Consider the following 20,136-nt stretch of genomic DNA (forward strand, 5'->3'; position numbering starts at 1 on the left):
AAATAAATAAATAACATTTGGCTTTAAAGTATTTGAAGGTAATTAAGAAAGTGCGTTGTGAAAAAAATATATACTACAATGACAGACATTCCTCTCCAGAGGGATTAGATTTATACGCCCGATTTGGCTGATAAATCATTTTCTTTGTTTTACATCAGTTATTTTGGGTCTGAAAAACGAGTATTAACTGATGTGTACAAAAAGACTGATGGATTCAATAAATAATTAGTATGCACCATTTTATTTATGAAAAATACTGTTCATCTGGTACAAATTAAGAGTGAAGTTCTCTTTGTCGGCTCATCATTAGCCTTGTAACTAGAGTGATGACATCAGGGTGTATCAGGAACTGGAGCATGTCATTGGTGGAAATGTGCAAACCAGAACCTTCTCCTGAAGTTCTTGGACTTTCCGCTTCCTGATGTGCATGCTGACCCCATCTTTGAAGTTCATTGACACTTCTTGATTCATCTTCATCTTGGGCTGTACTTTGACATCGTGACAGGTCATTGTACCTGTAACAAGACGTGTCCTTTGAACAGGTGCAGTTGGGTTTGTGAGCCAAATTAACAGGAATGAGATGAGGTCCAAATGGAACCCTGAAGGTAGGCGATGCTGGAGTCTTTAACAGTCCGCTGGAGTCACGTTTTCCCACCTCTGCTCTGGGCTGGTCTGCAAGTGAGGTCATGCCGTCAGTATCATCTCTACTCTTGTCCATACAGGCCTTTACCGCTAGGTTCAAATACTGCATGTTTTCATCATGTGAAGAAACTCCATCCTAAGAAACAACAATCAAGATGAAACACAAAACTGTGCAGTTAAGCAATATCAATCAAAATTAAGAATTTAAAATTTAAATTCTGTCCCCTTTGTCATACCAAACCCATTTTCAACCTAGTTCTCATACAAATCTATCATATGGCTTCAGACATGACATTTTAAGTGTCTAACATTATTCCATCAAAACTTGTTTATAAACATGTTTCTATTGTATAGTATTATAGACTATTCACTTTTTCTGAGATCAGATCTACATGGAATATTCATACATTTTAAAACTGATTTGTAATTCTGCATAAACTACTGTATAAACCTGAAGGGGGGGGGGGGGTTAAATGGCAACCACTTCATCAAAAACATACACTAACATTCAAAATTTGGGGTTTGTAAGGCTTTTTATTGTTTTGAAGAAGCCTCTTACGTTCACCAAGGCTTGCTTGCTTTTAATCAAAAATACAGTAAAAACAGTGATATTGTGAAATATTATATTTAAGATGTAATTTATTCCTGTGATGGCTGAATTTCAGCAGTCATTTCTCCAGTCTTCAGTGTCACGATCTACTGTATCAGAAATCATTCTAATATGCTGATTTGGTGCTTAGACACATTTTCTAGTGGTTGATATTTTTGTGGAAGTTGATAAAAACATTTTCAGAATTCTTTGAGGAATAAATAGCATTAATTTGAAATAGATTTTTTTTGTAACAAATCTTTACTGTGATTTAATTCATCCTTGCTGAGTAGAAGTATTCGTTTCACACACACACACACACACACACACACACACACACACACACACACACACACACACACACACACACACACACAAAAACTACAGTACATTCATTTACATTTTAATCTATAATCTTGATGTTGGAAAAAAGAGACAACTGAATAAACTGGCAACCTCTGTAGAACAAAAAGTAATATGTTATCTTATTAAATTAAAGAAACATTCTTTCAATAACTAGAGTTTTGGTGTGAAACTTGGTTATGCAGAACGTTCATGGCTTTACAGAGAATTCATATAAATCTCTTCCCTTCTGCACTGGGTGTGTGTGTATGTTCTGGAAAGAATACCTCAGTAGGATTGAGCCAGTGGTCGTTGTTGTCTAAGCTGGGGGTGCTTTTCAGGGCACACACAATGGTCTTAGTGAGAGCTTCTCCTACTCTAGCCTCATCATCCATGTCCTACGGCACAATGATAAATACAAAGTCAAAAAAGAAAGAAAGAAAGAAACCACACCTGACTGAAGTACACATCAAATAGAGTCATCTTGATTAATCAAATTCTTATACAGTTGTTTAAACTGCCCAGATAGTTCGAGAAATCAGGTTTGCTAAATGGGAGCATCTACAGTAAACAGACATACTATTAGATAGCTGTTTGATTACACAAGATGCATTTTACAGCTGGTGGAAACACAACCTATTGATTTCAGCATCTCCTTTTGAGAACAAAACAAAATGATATTTCAAAAGATGCACTGAGAGGAAGCTATGATTCACAACAGAAATAATCCAGCAGTGTCTTACCATCTCAATCCAGGAGTTCACACTGACAGTCACTGGATCCACTGACTCCACATAGTGCCACCAGTGTCTGGGCACAAACAGCACCTGATGAAAGATAACAGTCAAAACTCTGAAGATATTAATAGCACATCAAGCAAAGACTTGTAATATTAATATTAAATGAACAATATTTTACTACTTTTTTTTCAGCAAATACAGTATCAGCACAACAATTTGAGTGAATTTCAGGTGCTCTTAGTATTTTGTTTGTTTATCTTTTGTTTTGACAGTAGCACTCAAGCTGCATCAACTACAAAAACTGTGTAAAACCTGATGATCATGTCCTCCAGAATTAAATCAGATTGATCCAAAGAGCATCTTGGTGAGTGTGTGTGTATTTATATGTATATATGTATATATTCAGAGTTTTAAACCCAAGTATAGAAAGATGTGTACCATTTACCACTAGGTGGCAGCTGTGCTCTATATAACATCACACCATTTGGGACATTAAAAAAAATAAATATCCTAGCTATATTTATGAGACTAGATGAGGTCAATCGATTTTCACATACAGTGGTTTTAAATCCAAGCAAATCTCTATAATAAAATCAAAGGAGTGAACAAACATGTAGCCAAATGTCAGAGTTAGTGGAACACAGTGACATGAAAACTCAGTGTACTACTTTATTCAAAAGAGAAAATTTGAGAGATTTAATTATTTGGAAACTCCTTTTTATTAATAATTTGAATATTTCAGTTTTCATTTGAATTTTTGTTAAAGTTTTAGTAATTGTGTTATGTGCTTGCCATTTTTATTTGTTTTTCTTTATATTTTAAAGAATTTCTAACATTTATTTAGCTTTAAATTTTTTTTTTTTAATAAAAATTATTTTATTTCAGTTTGTAAAAAAGGTCACATTTCTAATTTTCATTTAATTTATTCATACATTTAATTGTATATATTTTTTTTATAATTCATTTGACTTTATTTCAGCTTTATGCCATTTAATGAAAATATATAGTTTTATATGCACACACACACACACACACACACACACACACAAAAGAATGGTTCTTCAGCAGTTCTTTGGGGTGGTTAAGGATCATTATAGCACCACTGCCATACAAAGAACCCGTTAAGCCCCTGTATAGTTCTTAAAGGTTCTCTTACTCTCTCTTAGTTTAGTTGGGCTATAAGGAAATATTCCAGGCCACACTAGACTTTTTGATTTCAGAAAAGCATAAAAGTGATTCAAAAGCAATCATATGAGAGTGGAGTAACATATCTATAATCTAAGGAGGAGAATGGGGTAAATATGCACTGAATATAAATCACATCCTGAATGATTGTAGTGAGCAGAGCATCAGAGGGTTAAACATTTTTTACCGCTAACATTCCAGAACATTGCAAATACAAAAGTTCTTCTGGTGATTTTTTCCCCCCTGTATTTGCAGTGAGAGGCAGTGGTGCAGTGTTAGCTCTCTCTGAGAATGGAAGTTTGTGTGTCTTGTCTTGATTAGTATGCTGTGAAAAGTGTGAGTGCTCCCAGAGAGTACGCTCACTGTGTTGGACCGCCGTTAATTGCCTTGCCACCATCTCGCCTCTCAAAGAGCTTGATCAGAGAGGTTTCACACACTGCTGGAATCTGAAGGAGGGGGATGTGCTACCAAAGACACACAGCTTTATTCTGCTGCTGTCTCATTCAACTACGAGCCACTACAATGCACAACATAGGAGACCGATTGTTGTGATACAGGATCCAAAAAGACAATCAGGGAATGTTATAATGAATGTTTTGGAAACGTACCATCAATGACAATTAACAAATCTTGACTAAATCTGATTTATGTAATATCTGAGATTCAAACAAGCCCTTCTTCGCTTGCAAACAACTTATGACTACACATTTGAAATGAGTTTTGTGGACAACATAAACTGTGATTAAATTAGATAATTTAAATTAAATATTTGAATACAAATCTATTTAATTTAATAATTAAATATGATTAATAATAAAATAATTAAAATAATGATAATTGTAATAATAATGTATTCAAATATTAATTTTCATCATATTTATTATGGATGAAATAGAGTAAATAGTAAAGGAAATATCCAGAACTCCTTTAATACTGTTTAAAAAGCATCCTAGGGTGCACCGAATACTTCCCATGTGTGTTATTTTATACTATTCTAAAATTAATTAAAAATTTTAAATTGTAATTTAGAGTGGACACTCAGTGAATGTAGTACTTTATTCAAAAGAGAAAATCACAGATTTTCTGAATCAGATACATGCACGATTAAATCACCAATCATACTTTTTTTTAATAGTTTCATATGAACGTGCAAAAATAATATAACTGAGAGTTGTATAAACAGTGTTGTAAGATAATGGTAAATATTCCAGAAGTGCTTACTAGTGCACAATTTTTGTCACCATGTTGGATTTATGTTGTCAGAAAATTATAAATTAATTATGGGTCAGGATAAAAGGTAATCCCACATTTTTATACACTATTATAGTTTTATTTTTACATTTTCAGTTTCCATTTTAATATTACTTTAAGTTGTAAAAAAATTTTTGGTGTGTTTTTGTAATTTTTAAGATTTCATCTTAGGATGTACTACGAATTAGTAGGTGTGTCCAAAACCTTTGACAGGAAGTGTATTAGAAAATGTCATATTGGCCTACTGTACCTGACCAGGCTGCAGAGTGACGGTGTGGACTCGAGCTCTTCTGAATGCTGGAAACTTCTTCAGGTCTGGATGGACCACACTAACCCGGCTGAACACGCTGGACTCCTCGTATGGTATACGTGTTGGGTAGAGGCAGTGTGTGTCATCGGGAGGAAAGAGATGCCATCGTTTCCTAGAGATTTTGTGCCCAAATTAATAGATAAATCACAACTATTTCATTATGTTAGAAACTTTTAGCATGCCAAAGTTTTTGGAGGGCTCATAAAAAAGGTGAAATGGATTTATATTTTTCCCTGTCTGCTGCGCTAGCCAAACAACTGTCAGAACTATCAGTACTTCACTTCTAACTAGAGAAATTAGTTCTAACTGAATTAGTCAAGAAAAATGTCGCATGAAACAGTTTTAGCATGCAGCTTCTGTATTTACTTAAGGCGCCAACCAAGCAACTGCCATTGATGATGAACAGGAATGCTTACAGATTTCTCAAAGTATTCTGAACTTACTCGCAGGAGATATCATACAATACAGTGATTTCTGTAGCAGGCTATCTTGACACAAGCAGTCTCAATAAGCAATTACAGAGACAAGACAAGCTCCACAGAAAGATAAGATGGAGGAGGAGGTTCTTCATTGTCAGGTTAGTTTCTCTCAATAAAGCAAATAACATATCTTAATAGCTGTTCACATCACTGCACTTTCCATTTCTCATTTGCTCTTTTGAATGCAGAGAAAAAATAGCTTTCTTTCAACAGCTGCAGGATTGGATCAGGAATCCTAACATAAGACGAGATAGAGCTCTTGTCAATATCTGAAGGAATCACATGGTGTTGCTCTAAACCATGGTCACAGAATCAGCCAAATTGGCAGTTTTGCCTGGGGCTTATCTTGTTCAGGAGTCTACTGACAGCCAGTCATCAAAAACTAGTTTCATCTAGTCAATACTGGTTCATACTGGTGCACAGAAATACAATAAAATAGCAGCGTTATGGATTCTTGTTTATTAAATGGTGACATTCACCCCCTGAAATGGATTTTCAGGGGAATTTATGAGGGCATATTGTTTCTAACATATGTCAAGTACTTCAATTGAATCTACTACCCACTACATGACAGATTTCACTGAAACAAGCGTCTTGAGAAATCACACCTGTCTCTGTGACAGGTCTAGGATCTGTAAATACAAAAAAGCCTAAATCTAACATTCTCTTTATGTCTTTCACGCAACATAGATTGGTGGTGAGATGTCTTAACTAAAATAAACTCAAATAAAATAAAATAAAAACAAATAAAAACTGATTTTGTTAATTAAAAAAGCTGAAATAAAATCAAATGTAAATAAAATAAAATGGTTAACTTTAGAAATGTTACCTGTTTAAGTAATAAAATTACTAAAATTAAAAGGAGATAAAAATAAATGAAATCTAAAAAATGAATAAAATGACAAAAGCAATGAAAAAAAGGTTGAAAGCTTTAACTGAAAATAAAATGAAAACTGAAAATGTAAAAATAAAAACCAATTCAAAATATGAATAAATGCAATAACAAAATATACATTTTACATGAAAACCTTTAAAATCTTGCCTGTTTAAGTTGAAGTAATTTAAGTAAATTACCAAGTAATAAAATTATTAAAACTAAATGTAAATTTTAAAATTTAAATAGAAATATCAAATAAAACTTAACATGACAAAAGCACATACATTACTAAAACCTAAACTAAAATTCAATTGAAAACTTAAAATATAAAAATAAAAGCTAATTCAAAAATATTAATAAATACAATAAAAAACATAAATTATACTAAAATGGAATAATGTTTCCAAACTGAATACTTGCTAATACCGCTGGCCTGTTCATAACTTTTGGTAGGAGTTTTTGCCCGAAAACTTGGGCAAACCTTGTTTAAACCTGGTTCTTACCTGCCTTGGATCTGGAAAACAAGATTGCAACCATAAGAGTCAAGGTGACATGGAGTGTTAGCACCCTGTGTCCCAATCCAAAGAGTGCTGTCTCGTCCATCTCGTCCAGGAAAGCCAAAGTCGGACCACACCACATCCTGAAGTTATAATGTTTGTGTTTACAAAGAACCAAAAACTATTTGATCACCTACTGATGTCAATTCATTTCAATATAACAAACAAGAACCATTCAGAGATGCTGCCCTTGAAGGTAGATAATGAAACCATTACCACGTCCAGGGGACTGTAAATGAGATGGTATGTAATCAAGCCCTCAGCAACGTACGAACTACCCTATTCATCATTTAAGAGAGGCCCTTGTCTGCTCTCGATGCCCTAGCTGGCAGGGAGAATATTGGCACCTCATAAGCATTTATTATGATTTACAACATCTAAAAGCTAGAAATGAACATTAGGTTATTATTCCCTTAGCAGGGAAAAACAAAACAAAATAAATTGGCACAAAATATCTGTAAATGTCCACAGAATGACAATGATGTGCCATAGGATATGTTTTACTAAATAATAAAACAGCAAGAACTGATTAATTGCTCTTCATATCTGTTATTCCTAATGCTGTGATACATTTTCATGAGAGGTTGTAACAACTGTAGGCTAATAAACAGTTTCAGAGACCTCATAAAATAAAGGTAAGCTTCCTCGGGAGACAAGGCAATACATACTAATGAATTTTTGAATCAAAGCTGATGTCATTGACATGTCCCATGTGCTGTAGAGCGCCGCTTCATGAAAAATTGGTCGCTCTCAAGCATAACTGGCATGCGGAAAAAACCAAATGGGTTAATATGGTGCTTGATGAGGTCTGAGAGTATGATTGATGGCGGGAGAAAATGAAAAGAGTACTGTCTTGTCCATTTATTTTAATTAAATGGGGCTCATTTTAGCAGTCATAAACACTCTAGAATTTGCAATGGCAAAATGTAGAGTTTAATACATTAAAGGAATATATATTAAAATACAACATAATTCATAGTAATAATACTAATAATAAATATTTGAAAATAAAAGTAGGAAATATTTCTTTAAAGTAATGGAAGGGAATTGGCATGGTTTACCTGAAACATGGCAGGTTTATCCTGAAAAAGCTGGGCAATGTACTTGTAATCAGCATAAGCCCAGAATTCTTTGCAGTGATAGTCAGAAAATGGCCCAACAAGTGATTTATCTTCATTGGCAGTCCAGGACAGAAACTCTTTAATGGTTGCTTCAATGTAGGAACACTCTGTTTCAAAAAGAGGAGCTGTGAAACAAAAGCGAAAAGTAATTAATGATTAGATATTCCAAAAGGGTTTATTCAAAATGCAGAAACTAGAAAAAAAATCCTTTGATAATTTAAAATGATTTTAAGCAAATTAACTGTATTTTGTAAGAGGCTGTTTACATATGGAAATGGATAATTTTTCATATATACTAAAGCACCATATCAGTTCACTTGATCTGAAGTCATACAAAGTGGGGTTTTTAATTATTACTTAAAACTATTATTATTTTAATTTAGAAGTACAGTTTTGTCACACTTCTGTCACTGCTTGACATTTCATGTTGACTTCCCATATTTACATTTCACTTCAGTAAAAAGTCTAACAGTTGTGATGGACTGTCAGTTGTTTCTAATGGTATGCATTAACTATTTGCCAGAAGTGCCAAAGAACTTGAAGAGGTAAAGCCTTAATTGCTGACAAAGGTTTCTGCAAGGCTAACTATTACCGCTTCACACTTCACACAATTATTTGTGTCAGACTGTTTCATTTCCTGCAAATGTGTCACAAGTTAAGTTCAAATTAAAGTTTCCTTCCCCGCCACTGTAGGGGAAAAGTTACTCAAAGTATTCTAAAAATCTTCTGCCATTTGGTACACCACATTCCGAAAGTATTCACACCCCCCACAGAACATGTTTCACATTTTGTTCCAGTTACACTTGCAAATTTTCCCACGCTTGCTTTATTCCTATCAATAACACCATAACACATAACTATTTTTTTTTAATTTCTACGAAATGAAAGACAAGCATTTTGTATTAATTACTGTGCAAAACTGCTGAACACAGGTGGATTCTGATCTAAACAAGAGGACATTTTGATCATATTAAGTGTGATTTCTCAAGACAGTTAACTACTCCGCCTAATTTAGATGATTAAAACAAAGGAATACTCTTGAGAAAGTAGGATGCTACATGGGTGTTGTCACTTCACAAGTAACCATAGTAAGCTATTGTTGTCCAAACCTGCTCTAGCATGCCTACCTATCATTTCAGTTTGAAAACTATGTCCAGATTATGTTTAAAAATTATGTCCTGGGCAAATGGAGTTCCTCTACTCTGATGATCTTGTTAATAACTATTAATATTTGTGGCTCACCCATATTCTCAGTCCTTTTCCCAATACGGAACCGAAGCCTCTCTGTAAGGCAAGCGGACAGGTGTTCCACAGTCCAGTGTAATGCTGGCCAGTCTGTGGTCATGTTCAGAAACACAGCAGGTGTCTGTAGAAACTGGACAATCCTCCTTGCCTCTTCTGGGGTGAAGGGTTTTGAAGCCATTCTACATAAAAATAATAATAATAATAATAAGATGAGGATGATTAAGATGAGTGGATTTTGTCGTATACAACATAAATGAATAACCCATACAGTAATCTTTCCGATAAACTGTAGGAGTTTTACTTGAAATCACTCAGATGAACATACATTTAAATCATTAAAGTGTATCACAAAGTCAAATCAGCTACTAAGTGACAACTATCAATATAACTGACAACTTCAAAAACACACAGTCAAGCATCTGCACAAACAAAGTGCAAATTTACTGCAGATATTAAAATTTTGGAATCTACACACATGTAAGCACACCTAAAATCTCTTTTCCAGCTAGTAAACAGAACTCACGTGAGACTTACCGCTGTTTTTTACCCCTCCCTCAACAACCAGGAAACGAAAAAACGGCCATGTTGGCTCAACAGAAGAATTGAAGTCTCCTTCAAGTTAATGAAGTAGTTGATCCAGCATGGAGAACATTGACTTGCAGTTTCACGCGTTACGTCAATTCCGTCTGTAGGCAGCGCATGCGCATTAAAGTTTGGAGCGTAGCTGGAGTGTCATCGGTTGTTTTTGTATAGATGGGCAGCTGACAATTGAGCGAGTGCCCTAGTTTTTAATGTGGCGTTCTGTTATAGACGTTGCCGAATAGCATAAAGTCATTTTATAACGTGATACCACGTCTGTTCAATGGGTGCCGTGGAAAGCACCGAAATAGAAAGGGAACCTTTGCTGGTCCCTTCCCAGCCGGCGATAAACACACAGCCTGGGTTCAGCAGGGTGTATGGGAGAAGATGGGTGGTTCTCACCATGTTTTCATTGTTGGGGTTTATGCAAGGACTTGTGTGGAACACCTGGGGCCCGATCCAGATCTCAGCCAAGCATGTGTTCGAGTTCTCGTCGACAGATATCGCGGTGCTGGTGATGTGGGGTCCAGTGGGTTACCTGCCCTGGCTGTTGTTTATGTGGTTGATGGATAAGAAAGGTGAGTTGTTTTGGTTTTAGTTTTGTCATGGCAACAATATATGTAAATACAAATTAAACTAGATACATCTGCCAATATTTAGACAGATTTGTTGATTGTGTGATATCACTAATTACACATAATAATCAGAGCCAGTTTGATCATTTCAGTGTGTAATGTATGCACAAATTCATTTTATTAAGACAATTTAGCTCTGTATCATATGTTGTTCATATCTCTTTTAAACATGTTGTCCACTACAACAAAGGGCTTTCAAACCATTTTTAAGGACACATCCAAACTATAATTTGTTTTTATCTTTGACCCATAATCACAATTCTATACTACTGCCCTGTTTTTATACCATTGTGTTTTTATATGACAACATATATTATTGACAAAAGTGTTCATGCACCAAGTACCTTTTGAGTATCTACTACAGATTTACATTTGTGTAGCCGGATGTGTAACTTTCTCAAAGTACATACTTTTGGAAAAACTAGAACATTTGGGAATAATTATGTTTTACACAATGCTTTATGTTGGTTAGGTGAAAAGCAAATTGCACAGAAGGACTCCTTAGATTAGGTGAAATAAAAAAATAATCATAAAAAGGTAGTTCATCACATGTTAGGCCACAAAACCAGTTCCCTAACATCATATGACACGTGACTTTATGTAAGCCTGGCGTCAGGAGATGCCAGTTTTGTATTTATACTTGTCATGACAATTTAATGAGTTTCTAAGTTGAGGTAAAGTACAGCCTTGGAGGCCTTGAATGTAATGTGAAACAGACATAAACATATGTAATGGTAAAATGGAAATGAATTTAATGATGAGTTTAAGAAAAAACATTTATAGGATCTCAGTACTATTTTATAAAGTTCACATGAGAATTAATCTGTACAGGTATTCTGATGGAAGTCTCACATTTTCCGGCCACTGTAAAGATCTGTTTGCCAGTAGAGATATAAGGGAAATACTGACCTAAATTCCTATTATTCGTGTTTAAATTATGGTCAGGAACCATCTAAAGGACCACAAAGTATCTGTATAATAAACCACCCCAAATTAGGATCTAGTGATGCACTGAATATTTAACTGAAACTAACATTTTTCATCAACCAAAACCAAAAATAAAGTTGGGTAATCAAGCTTGGTATGTTGTTCTGAGACATGAGTGTGAGAGAGAAATGTGATTGTTACGTGAACTGTCCCTAGATGAGAGTGTCTTGTGAGGAATCTGTTTTGAGCCTCGGAAATGAAATTTTCACTCACATGGTTTGTATTTGGAAAAGAGCATTTGGTCAAACAGGACAGAATGCTTAATGTTTTTAACATTTTCCCAATGCTTTTCACGTCCATGCATTTTTGGCCATCTCAAAGACTTGATAAATATCAAACAAATGTTTTCAGTTTCCACATTTTTACAGCTTGTTCTATTAGCTTATACAGCTAGTCAGTGCTCAAGTTCTTTTTATTAACACATTAACACACTTCATTTGATATCTTTGGTAAGAAAGGGCATGCTCTCGTGAAAATGTTTAAGCAAAAAGCTTCCAACCATGTTTTTTGCTCTTTATCTTGAATGGGAGCATTTGACCTTCCTTTTTGTGCTCAACACAAAAGCGATTGCCACAGGCTGTAAAAAACATGTCTGCCAAAAACCATAGGCCAGACGGCAGTGTCTATATTAAACTCAAAAACGTTATTAAAGCGCAAGTTTCTGCTCTTAAGCATGAATCCAGGAAAATGCTCATGGAGTAAAGATTTTCATTATGGCTTCTGGGCACACATTTGTTTTGTCATAAATAAATCATGTTTAATTCTTTTTGATGGTTAAAAATGAACAATTTCCATCTGATTTCCTAATCCTGATATCTTCATGATAGGCGTGCATAGTGTGCTGCTATCTTGAGGATAGGTCTACATCAACAACTAATCTCATCACTTAATCAAAGCTTACAAGATATTACATCTCTGTGATATGCCTTCTTTCCTCCGTCTTGTGCCAAAGGTTTGCGAGCGTCTCTGCTGCTGTCAGCATTCTTCATGTTGCTGGGCGCAGTGTTACGAAGTGTTCCCCTCAAAGACCTGCACTACAGACGCTGGTAAGGCTCTGTTGCACAATATGATGCATTTATTCAGCAAAAACTCCACTTACCCAAGTTGGTTCCTTATCACTTGCATAATTATGCGATTCCTCAATTTCCCAATGAGATAAGTCATGAGAAGATCAGAGATTGCTTTCCAAAGCGCTCACATTGCTCCACATTGTAAGTGCATTTATTACGTGATGGACATGATGCCGCACTGTGTATGAAATGTTGCTTTGGAGTGAAAGTGTATAGGCATATTAAAATAAAATATATATATAAATATATATATAATCCATTTCACTCAGATGTACGTCACAATTGAATTGTAGTTATGGCTTTTGTGATCTAGCTCTATTTGTGTGATTAGATGTAGCCTAGTTGTCTGCCACTATATAGAGAGCAGGTTGGACAGTATATTAATAATACAATTTAATGAAAAATGAAGTCGAACACTTATTTTCAGAATATTTATGCTGACTTAAAATTCACTGCAACATATGATAAGAGAAAGTGTGTTATTCATTGGCAAAGTTACATGGTACTGTTGCGGGGTTGTACTTTAAAGATGTGACCTTTTCATTTGCTTAAATACATAGTGCTGGAACACTTTAACAGGATGACTGTGCTCTGTTTGCTTTAGATTAGGATTCTTTTACCTGTAAAATCGAATGTCCCTGTCCCTGTCCTCTTTCCATTTTCTCTCGCTTCTTCTTATCTCTTTAAACTTTTCATTCACACATGGCTAACATCAGCAGATAAAGAAATAACTATAACAAATTTCTCATTGCAGTTGTGAGAAAAGGAAACAAACCTTTTCTATTATATTTCTATTTTGGACAAAGAGCTAACTACACCACCGATGGACATCAAGGTTGTCTAAATGAAGTTGCACATAGATTTAATTAGAATGGCTATTTTTATTGTTTTTATGTTAGTGAAGTCAGTTGACAATATAAAACTAATATAAGACACCAATGAGCGTAAATTGTATTCTGTTTTTGATGCATGAAGAAATTTGTTGGTTCATTCAGAGAACGTTGGTCTGATTGTGAATTTCTGTAAGCGCTGTATAATTCATGCAGATTGGCATACTTATCTGTATCTATATGGTTATTTCCATTTGTATTAAAAAGTTATTGTACATCAACACAATTAACAAATTTTTTTTTTCACTTAACATTTAGGAGCTAAAACATTGCAGTTTTTAAACTGTGCATTAATTAGACTTTTCCCCTCTGTTTTAGTTATATTTATTCATTTTTTTTATTATTTACTTGAATTAAACAAGGCTACATCGCTTAGTTTCCCAGCTCCCACAATCCTAGAACACACGGTGACACATTGACATTCTCAGTTATATAATCTAAAATTGTGCATTTGCTTGATATATAACAGGAAAAGCTTTTTAGGGCTTTTGAGAGACAGCAGAGGTTATGTTGATAGTTTTATACATGTATATATTACACCACAAGCACAAAGATACATTGCAAGCAGCTATTGTCTGCAGTGACTGTTGATGTAATGGCTGATTTCAACACGGGGGGCACTTAATGTGTCAAGTCTATTGATTCATACAAAGTGACTGAACTCTATGTAGTGTGTTTTACCCTATATTTTAAAAGCCCAGTACATCTTATGATGTATTGTTTAAGTACATTTACACCACCAGCAGACTTTATACAATCAACTGTCTTCTTTCTATGTAAAGATCTCACATTCTTTATAGAAATGAGCAGGTGCTAGAAAGTTCATTAGTTACTGGTGAATTGCTTAGGACTTATTCACAGACCCCATGACTCACATAGTGCTTAACACTGCCTAAGTCATGAGATACATGTGTCGCAACTATAACAGGTTTATGGAGAGCTACTGAAAGCCTTTGGTTAAGCACAGAGGAAGTAGGAGGCCGTAGACGTCATGCATCATGACCTGGTGACTTCAGCTGTGAATTGAGCTACCACTAGGTGTCAGCGCTTGCATTATTAAAGTGTAAAACGTTGTTCGTTGAAACGGAAATGACCATCTTGCATATCATATGTGATCCAGCATGTGACTGATAGCAATCAGTGATATGCCACGCTGAATATGCCATTTTGTTTGAGTTCACAGTGTAAGGCTAAATTGGACACCATCAGACATCAGTTAGCTCTGTTTAGATGGCTTATCATGGAAGCGTTTTTGATAGAAAAAAAGTTTTTTACATTGTTAACTGAAAAGTGATGTAGTTGCTTTAATATTTCAAAGTATTATTATAATTTTTTTAATTTTTGTAGTAAAAAAGTAATGTTTATATAAAATTATATTATTTTTGTATTGTATTGTATTATTATTATTATTATTATTATTATTATTTTACAAAATATATAGTTTAAATAAATTATTATATTGTAATTTTCTATTATTTTTATTTATTTTATTCTGTGTAACAAAGTAATTTTGAAGAATCTTACAGCTCTTTTCTAGCAGTTTATAATGAGTCAGTTTGGTTTGTTCCTCACACAATAAGTTACTTTACAGCTTGAGAAGACTTGTATATGATATAATGCATGTCACATGGACTAGTTTTATGATTTATGATTTTATGGGGGGGTCAGACTTTAATGTAATCACTATATGAATGGTGGTTGAAAGTAAAAGAACAGTGTACAAATTCTTCAAAAATAATTCTTTTATTTTTTGTTTTGTGTTCTGTGGGGAAAAAATAACAGCATATGTGTTCAGAGCAACATAAAGAATAGTTAGTAATGATGACATAATTTACATTTTTGGGTGAACTGTTTCTGTAATCGCCCCTATTCATGTGTTTTTTCATTCAGATTTTCTGTTACTTTTATTAACCTAAATCTTTATTTAGAAGCTTTGCTTTATCAGAATGACTGAGATTCAATTGTGGCAGAAAGCAGCAGTAATACTTTTTTTATTTTTTTACAATGCTGTTTGATTACAAATGTCAATGGTTAATCTCAAATCAACAGCGATTGGGATCAGCAGATTGTGCTGTTGTGCGGTTGTCAAATTTTTTTCTTTTTCTTGGTGCTGAGGAGTCACTTAGTTAGAACCACAGTGTTCCTTGCACACTGAACAGAAGTTTCAGGCATTCTTTTGATTAAAAACTATTACTTTTCTCCTCTGTATCTTAACATAAGGACACAAATATATCATGTCTTCAATGGCTGTGATTTTGAAATTCTCCCAGGTCCCTCTTTTATTCGGTTTTGACGTTTAGTTTAATTAATTTTTTTTTTTTTTTTTTTTTTTTTTTTTTTTGCAGTGCCATCATTGTTTTGGTCAGTATAAAGCAGTCCATTTATAAAACATATTACTCAGTTATTTTCATGGAGGATATTGAATTTGCATTTGAATCCTGTTAACCCATCAGTTCATAAGAAAGCAGAGAATCCTCCCTGACATTGTTTGTGCTAGATCAGAAGCATCTAAGGCTAAATTACCTATCCTCCACTGCCTTTACATTTCTCCATGCATTTCTCCCCTTCATCTCTTACTTTGATTCAGATTCAGGGTTTAACTGTAATCAGCCCTATTCACGGATTTCTCTGATTTTTCTTACTTTTATTAGCCTAAATCTTTATTTAGAAGCTTGATGTGGTGTCAGAATGACTGAGATTCAATCATGGCAAAAAATAGCAGCAATGAAATCCATTTTTTGCAATGCTGCTTGGTTACAAATGCCAGTAGATGTTCTCAAATCAACAGCTTTGTACCATTATGCCCTAGTCTTTTTTGTTGTTGTTGTTGTTGTTGTTTTCTTGGCGGTGAGGAGTGAGATAGAGCCACAATGTTCCTTGCAAGCCAAACTGAACAGAAGTCAAGCAGTCTTTTGACTGAATACTATTACTTCAATATGGGTTGAATAGGAAAGCTGACAATTTTGGTTCCTAGTAAATTTATCTTTTGTAAATTTATCTATCATGTTCTTTGCAGCCAATAATTCACAGCAGAAAAAAATGGTCTTTGGTGCAAACCATGTTTTGCTTCATATAATATTGTTAGTCATTTTGTTTTGTTGGCATAATTTGAGTAGCTTCTACCAAGCGACAGATCTGTTTGCGCAAAAATAATGTATTGTTTGATTGGTTATACATAGCCTTTGGCAATTAAAAAAATGTGTGAAACTATTTCTCCTCTACAGGCTAATACGCTTGGTTATGTTGCTATTTTAACTCTGCATGATTATATGATTAGTTGCATTTTCCAAGCAGTTAGAAAGTTTTTACACATAATTGATATTGTGAAACAGCTCTAGTCCTGGATGGTGATTGGTCTATACAATGTTCCAGCTAGTCTGAATTATGCATGTTATAATCTGAAACACCCATTTGCTTGCTTTATTATTTTGGAGCACCCATAGAGGCCAAATATTAACCTTCAAGGACCGGATGATAATGGAAGGGCAGCACTAAATGAATTTGCCTAATAAAAAAAAAATGGTGCATATTTTATGTAGTAGCTGTTCGATAAATGCTATGACTCACTCCAGGCTGTGCTTTATTTTCAATATAGTCATGACTGAAAGGTCTGATAGCACTCTCCTGAGCATTGTGCGTAGCACTGACCTTGATTATATTTGATTATAATCACAATATAGTACAGCCCCTTACACTTTATTGCTCTATTAAAGTAGACCAACAGATTCGATTCAGACTGGAATTCATTGGCCCTGATATGTAGGCAGTATCACTAGTCATTCTTTGTACCAGAATGGTCAATTTTGCAACCATAATTGACAAACATAAAGTCATAATGATCAGCTCAAGATGTAGGATTTAGAATCATCTATGATTCAGAGCTACGTGAGGGGTATCACAATGATTGCAATCAATGCAAATGCACGTCACTTTTTCTTATTAAGGGAAAAAAAATCACAGACTTCTCTGTTATAAACAGATCAAACAGCGCTACATAATAAACCAGAAGTAATTAAGATAACTATAACCAACCATGGTGTTGTGGCATTCATTTCAGGGTTTGTTCAATGCCTTTCAAGTATTTCACACAACTATTTCCAGCACTTTAAATGTATAAAAATGATCCAATTTAAGTTGTATTTTTAATGGGATGACCAAAACCTACTTTGTGGTAAACAAACACTAATTTAAAATAAAAAAGACATATAGCCAGTAAATGGCAGTAGAGGAGCACTTATTGGCTCATTGGTCATTCGTTTAAACTTTTTTTGCTTTATATTTTTTTTATTATAAAATCACTATTACAAAATATCAAATCATCAAGAAATCTAATTTTTTCAAAATTGTGCACTTTTTTTGTGTATGAAATAAAAAAAGTCACAAAGTGACTTGAAAAAAAACTTTTCTTTAATTTGCGACTGAATCACACATAAAGCAAGTAAAGAGCGCTCCTTTTATAATCACTGAAGTTTTTGGTCAGTTCAGTATAATATTATAGAATAATGGTAGAAGAATAATGGTAAATTTAATAATATTAGCATATATATATATTTTCCATATAAATATTAGATTTTGCTTGTTACTGTTAATAAAAGTAAATTTTGTATGCTTCCCAACTCGAGCTCTGTGCTTTACTGTCAAATGCATTACCAAGAAATGACGTGTAATTTTATTAGTAACTGCACTTATTAATGCAAAGCAATAGTAATTTTATGATCCAGTTATCTTTATTTTTATTAAAGATCATAAAAATAAAGATAACTAAAGTCTGGAGCCCTGCTCTTGATCTTTATGACAGTGATTAACATGAAGGATAAAAGGCCGTTTCGGTCTGCTTTGGTGTGCATCTGGTCTGTAGAAAATGGAAAAATGTTTCAGTAACTCTCATTCTTCACCATCGCTGAAGATCTATTTTGAGAACAAGCACTGCAGCGTATATTCAGGCAGTTAGGCTATCAAGTCTTCCCGCTGGGACTCAGTCATCCTGTCTCACAGATAAAGCTCTTTTGTTTCCCTTGCTATCAAACCTTACCTCTGATAGATATAGGAGAGCATCAGTTGGTGTTTACAAACCAACAAAAATGTTATTGCATTTATACCAGTTTTTATGTGAATATTTAATTATTACATGTTTGTCTTAGACATTTGTCTGACTTGTGTGTTTATATTAATAAACAATATCATAGATACTTGAGTGGCCTTTTTTGACAGTAAGCAACCACCCAATATATATATAGTTCTTATGGTGTCTTTCATTATGGTTTTTCCCCCTTTTTTCCCCAAATCTACAGGATGATTCATGGAGGTCAACTTCTCAATGGTTTAGCTGGTCCTACCATTATGAGTGCTGGTCCTTTGCTGTCTACTACTTGGTTTGCTCCTGATCAGAGAGCTACAGCAACGGCTATTGCATCGCTTATCGGCTACCTGGGCTCAGCCTGTGCCTTTCTGATTGGTCCGTTGGCTGTCCCTGCACCCAATGGCACTATGGGAAGCACCATTTACTGGAACCAAAACCACATAGGAGACAGGATACAGTTTGTTCTTTATGCAGGTAGGGTATTGTCTGTTGACAATACAGCAACAGCATTCATTCTGAATCAATATTAAATTATTCCAATTGTTCCAAGTACCACAATCAAATGTCTAGACGCGGTTTGCGTTTACCTCGCTATAAAGATTGCCTCACATTGTTCTTCTTAACTGATTCAGAAAATTAAAAAAAATTGAGAGAGAGAAAGAAATCTTGGCAGCAATAGATTGATACTCTGCCTCTATTTAAGTTGAAAGATGTTGCCGTTACTTTCACACACAGAAAAGACAGGCTTTAAAATAACACTTAACTATTTTAAAATGTAAGTTATTCCTGTGGTATCTAAGCAAATTTTCAGCAGCCATTACTCAAGTCTTCAGTGTATACATGAACCTTCAGAAGTTAATCTAATATGCTGATTTTGTGCTCAAGAAATATTTCTTTTTTCAATCAATATTGTTTATTAAAACAGTTGTGCTGCTCAGTGTTTTTGTGAAAAAGAAATCCAGAAATCCTTTGTAAAATTATTAAGAGCTTTACTGTCAATTTTGATCAAATTAATGTTTCCTTCCTAAATAAAAGTACTAATATTTTATTAAATCTTACAAAACCTTTGAGCATTAATGTATACCATTATTGTGATATAAAATTATTCATGATGTAAGATTTGTCATATCATCCACCTTTACCCATTCCAGCTTGATAAGTCTGTATTTTATGAGAGAAAAGTCAGATTTATAGAAACGATATTGTAAAAATTAACTAGCTGAATAACACCCAGACACAAGATTTAGGAACTCAACCTGAAGACTGTGCTGGCAGTGCCGTTGCATTCAGTTTTGAGATACTGTGTGCCAACAGGTTTTTTGTGCTTGGCTACAGCAATGCTCAATTATGAACTTGGTAGCACTGTCACAAATTCCAGCACTGGATGAGCACATTTGAAAGCAGGAGCTTTTTGTGGACTAGGGTTAATGAGCTGATCGGTTGTTTCATTCTGCATTTCCTCCCTCTACAGGATTGTAATAAATCTGCTAGACTCATGGTTAGCTCTAGATTAATGTGAGCCATCTAATGACCGTTAATGATGTTGGTTTGGATACC

At 34.4% G+C, this 20,136-nt stretch overlaps 2 protein-coding genes across 5 annotated transcripts in view; one reads left to right on the plus strand and one right to left on the minus strand.

The window, feature by feature from the left end:
- Nucleotides 1-222: 222 nt before the first annotated feature.
- hspbap1 (hspb associated protein 1) lies at nt 223-10,009 on the minus strand. 4 transcript variants are annotated; one of them, XM_042764076.1, is made up of 9 exons: nt 9,873-10,009; nt 9,354-9,517; nt 9,221-9,235; nt 8,034-8,218; nt 6,919-7,055; nt 5,000-5,171; nt 2,317-2,400; nt 1,861-1,971; nt 223-778 (listed from the first exon to the last, which is right to left on the minus strand). In XM_042764076.1, the coding sequence occupies exons 2-9, from the start codon at nt 9,514-9,516 to the stop codon at nt 275-277; spliced, it is 1,371 nt and encodes a 456-aa protein (XP_042620010.1). In that variant the 5' UTR covers nt 9,517; nt 9,873-10,009; the 3' UTR covers nt 223-274. The 4 variants fall into 4 exon arrangements, with proteins under 4 accessions (XP_042620010.1, XP_018966044.2, XP_018966045.2 ...); XM_019110499.2 differs by lacking the exon at nt 9,221-9,235 and having other exon boundaries at nt 9,336-9,517; nt 9,873-10,008; XM_019110500.2 differs by lacking the exons at nt 9,221-9,235; nt 9,873-10,009 and adding an exon at nt 9,826-9,864 and having other exon boundaries at nt 9,336-9,517.
- Nucleotides 10,010-10,059: 50 nt separating this feature from the next.
- The window catches only part of LOC109096836 (solute carrier family 49 member 4-like), a 33,949-nt gene continuing 23,872 nt past the window's right edge, over nt 10,060-20,136 (plus strand). The window contains exons 1-3 of the mRNA XM_042764074.1: nt 10,060-10,495; nt 12,492-12,585; nt 18,791-19,053. Coding sequence (XP_042620008.1) covers nt 10,201-10,495; nt 12,492-12,585; nt 18,791-19,053 — 652 coding nt within the window. The 5' untranslated portion in view covers nt 10,060-10,200. The remainder of the gene's footprint in view (nt 10,496-12,491; nt 12,586-18,790; nt 19,054-20,136) is intronic.

This window comes from Cyprinus carpio, chromosome A9 (genome assembly GCF_018340385.1).
Source record: "Cyprinus carpio isolate SPL01 chromosome A9, ASM1834038v1, whole genome shotgun sequence".
Lineage (NCBI taxonomy): Eukaryota > Metazoa > Chordata > Actinopteri > Cypriniformes > Cyprinidae > Cyprinus > Cyprinus carpio.

What these genes read in the sequence shown, in the direction of transcription:
- hspbap1 (XM_019110499.2), bottom strand. Translation starts at nt 9,516, where the DNA reads ATGGCTTCAAAACCCTTCACCCCAGAAGAGGCAAGGAGGATTGTCCAG. An exon ending in ATAAACCTGCCATGTTTCAG is followed by an intron (nt 7,056 to 8,033) that starts GTAAACCATGCC and finishes TTATAACTTCAG; the next exon opens with GATGTGGTGTGGTCCGACTT. An exon ending in TGAACTCCTGGATTGAGATG is followed by an intron (nt 1,972 to 2,316) that starts GTAAGACACTGC and finishes ATTGTGCCGTAG; the next exon opens with GACATGGATGATGAGGCTAG.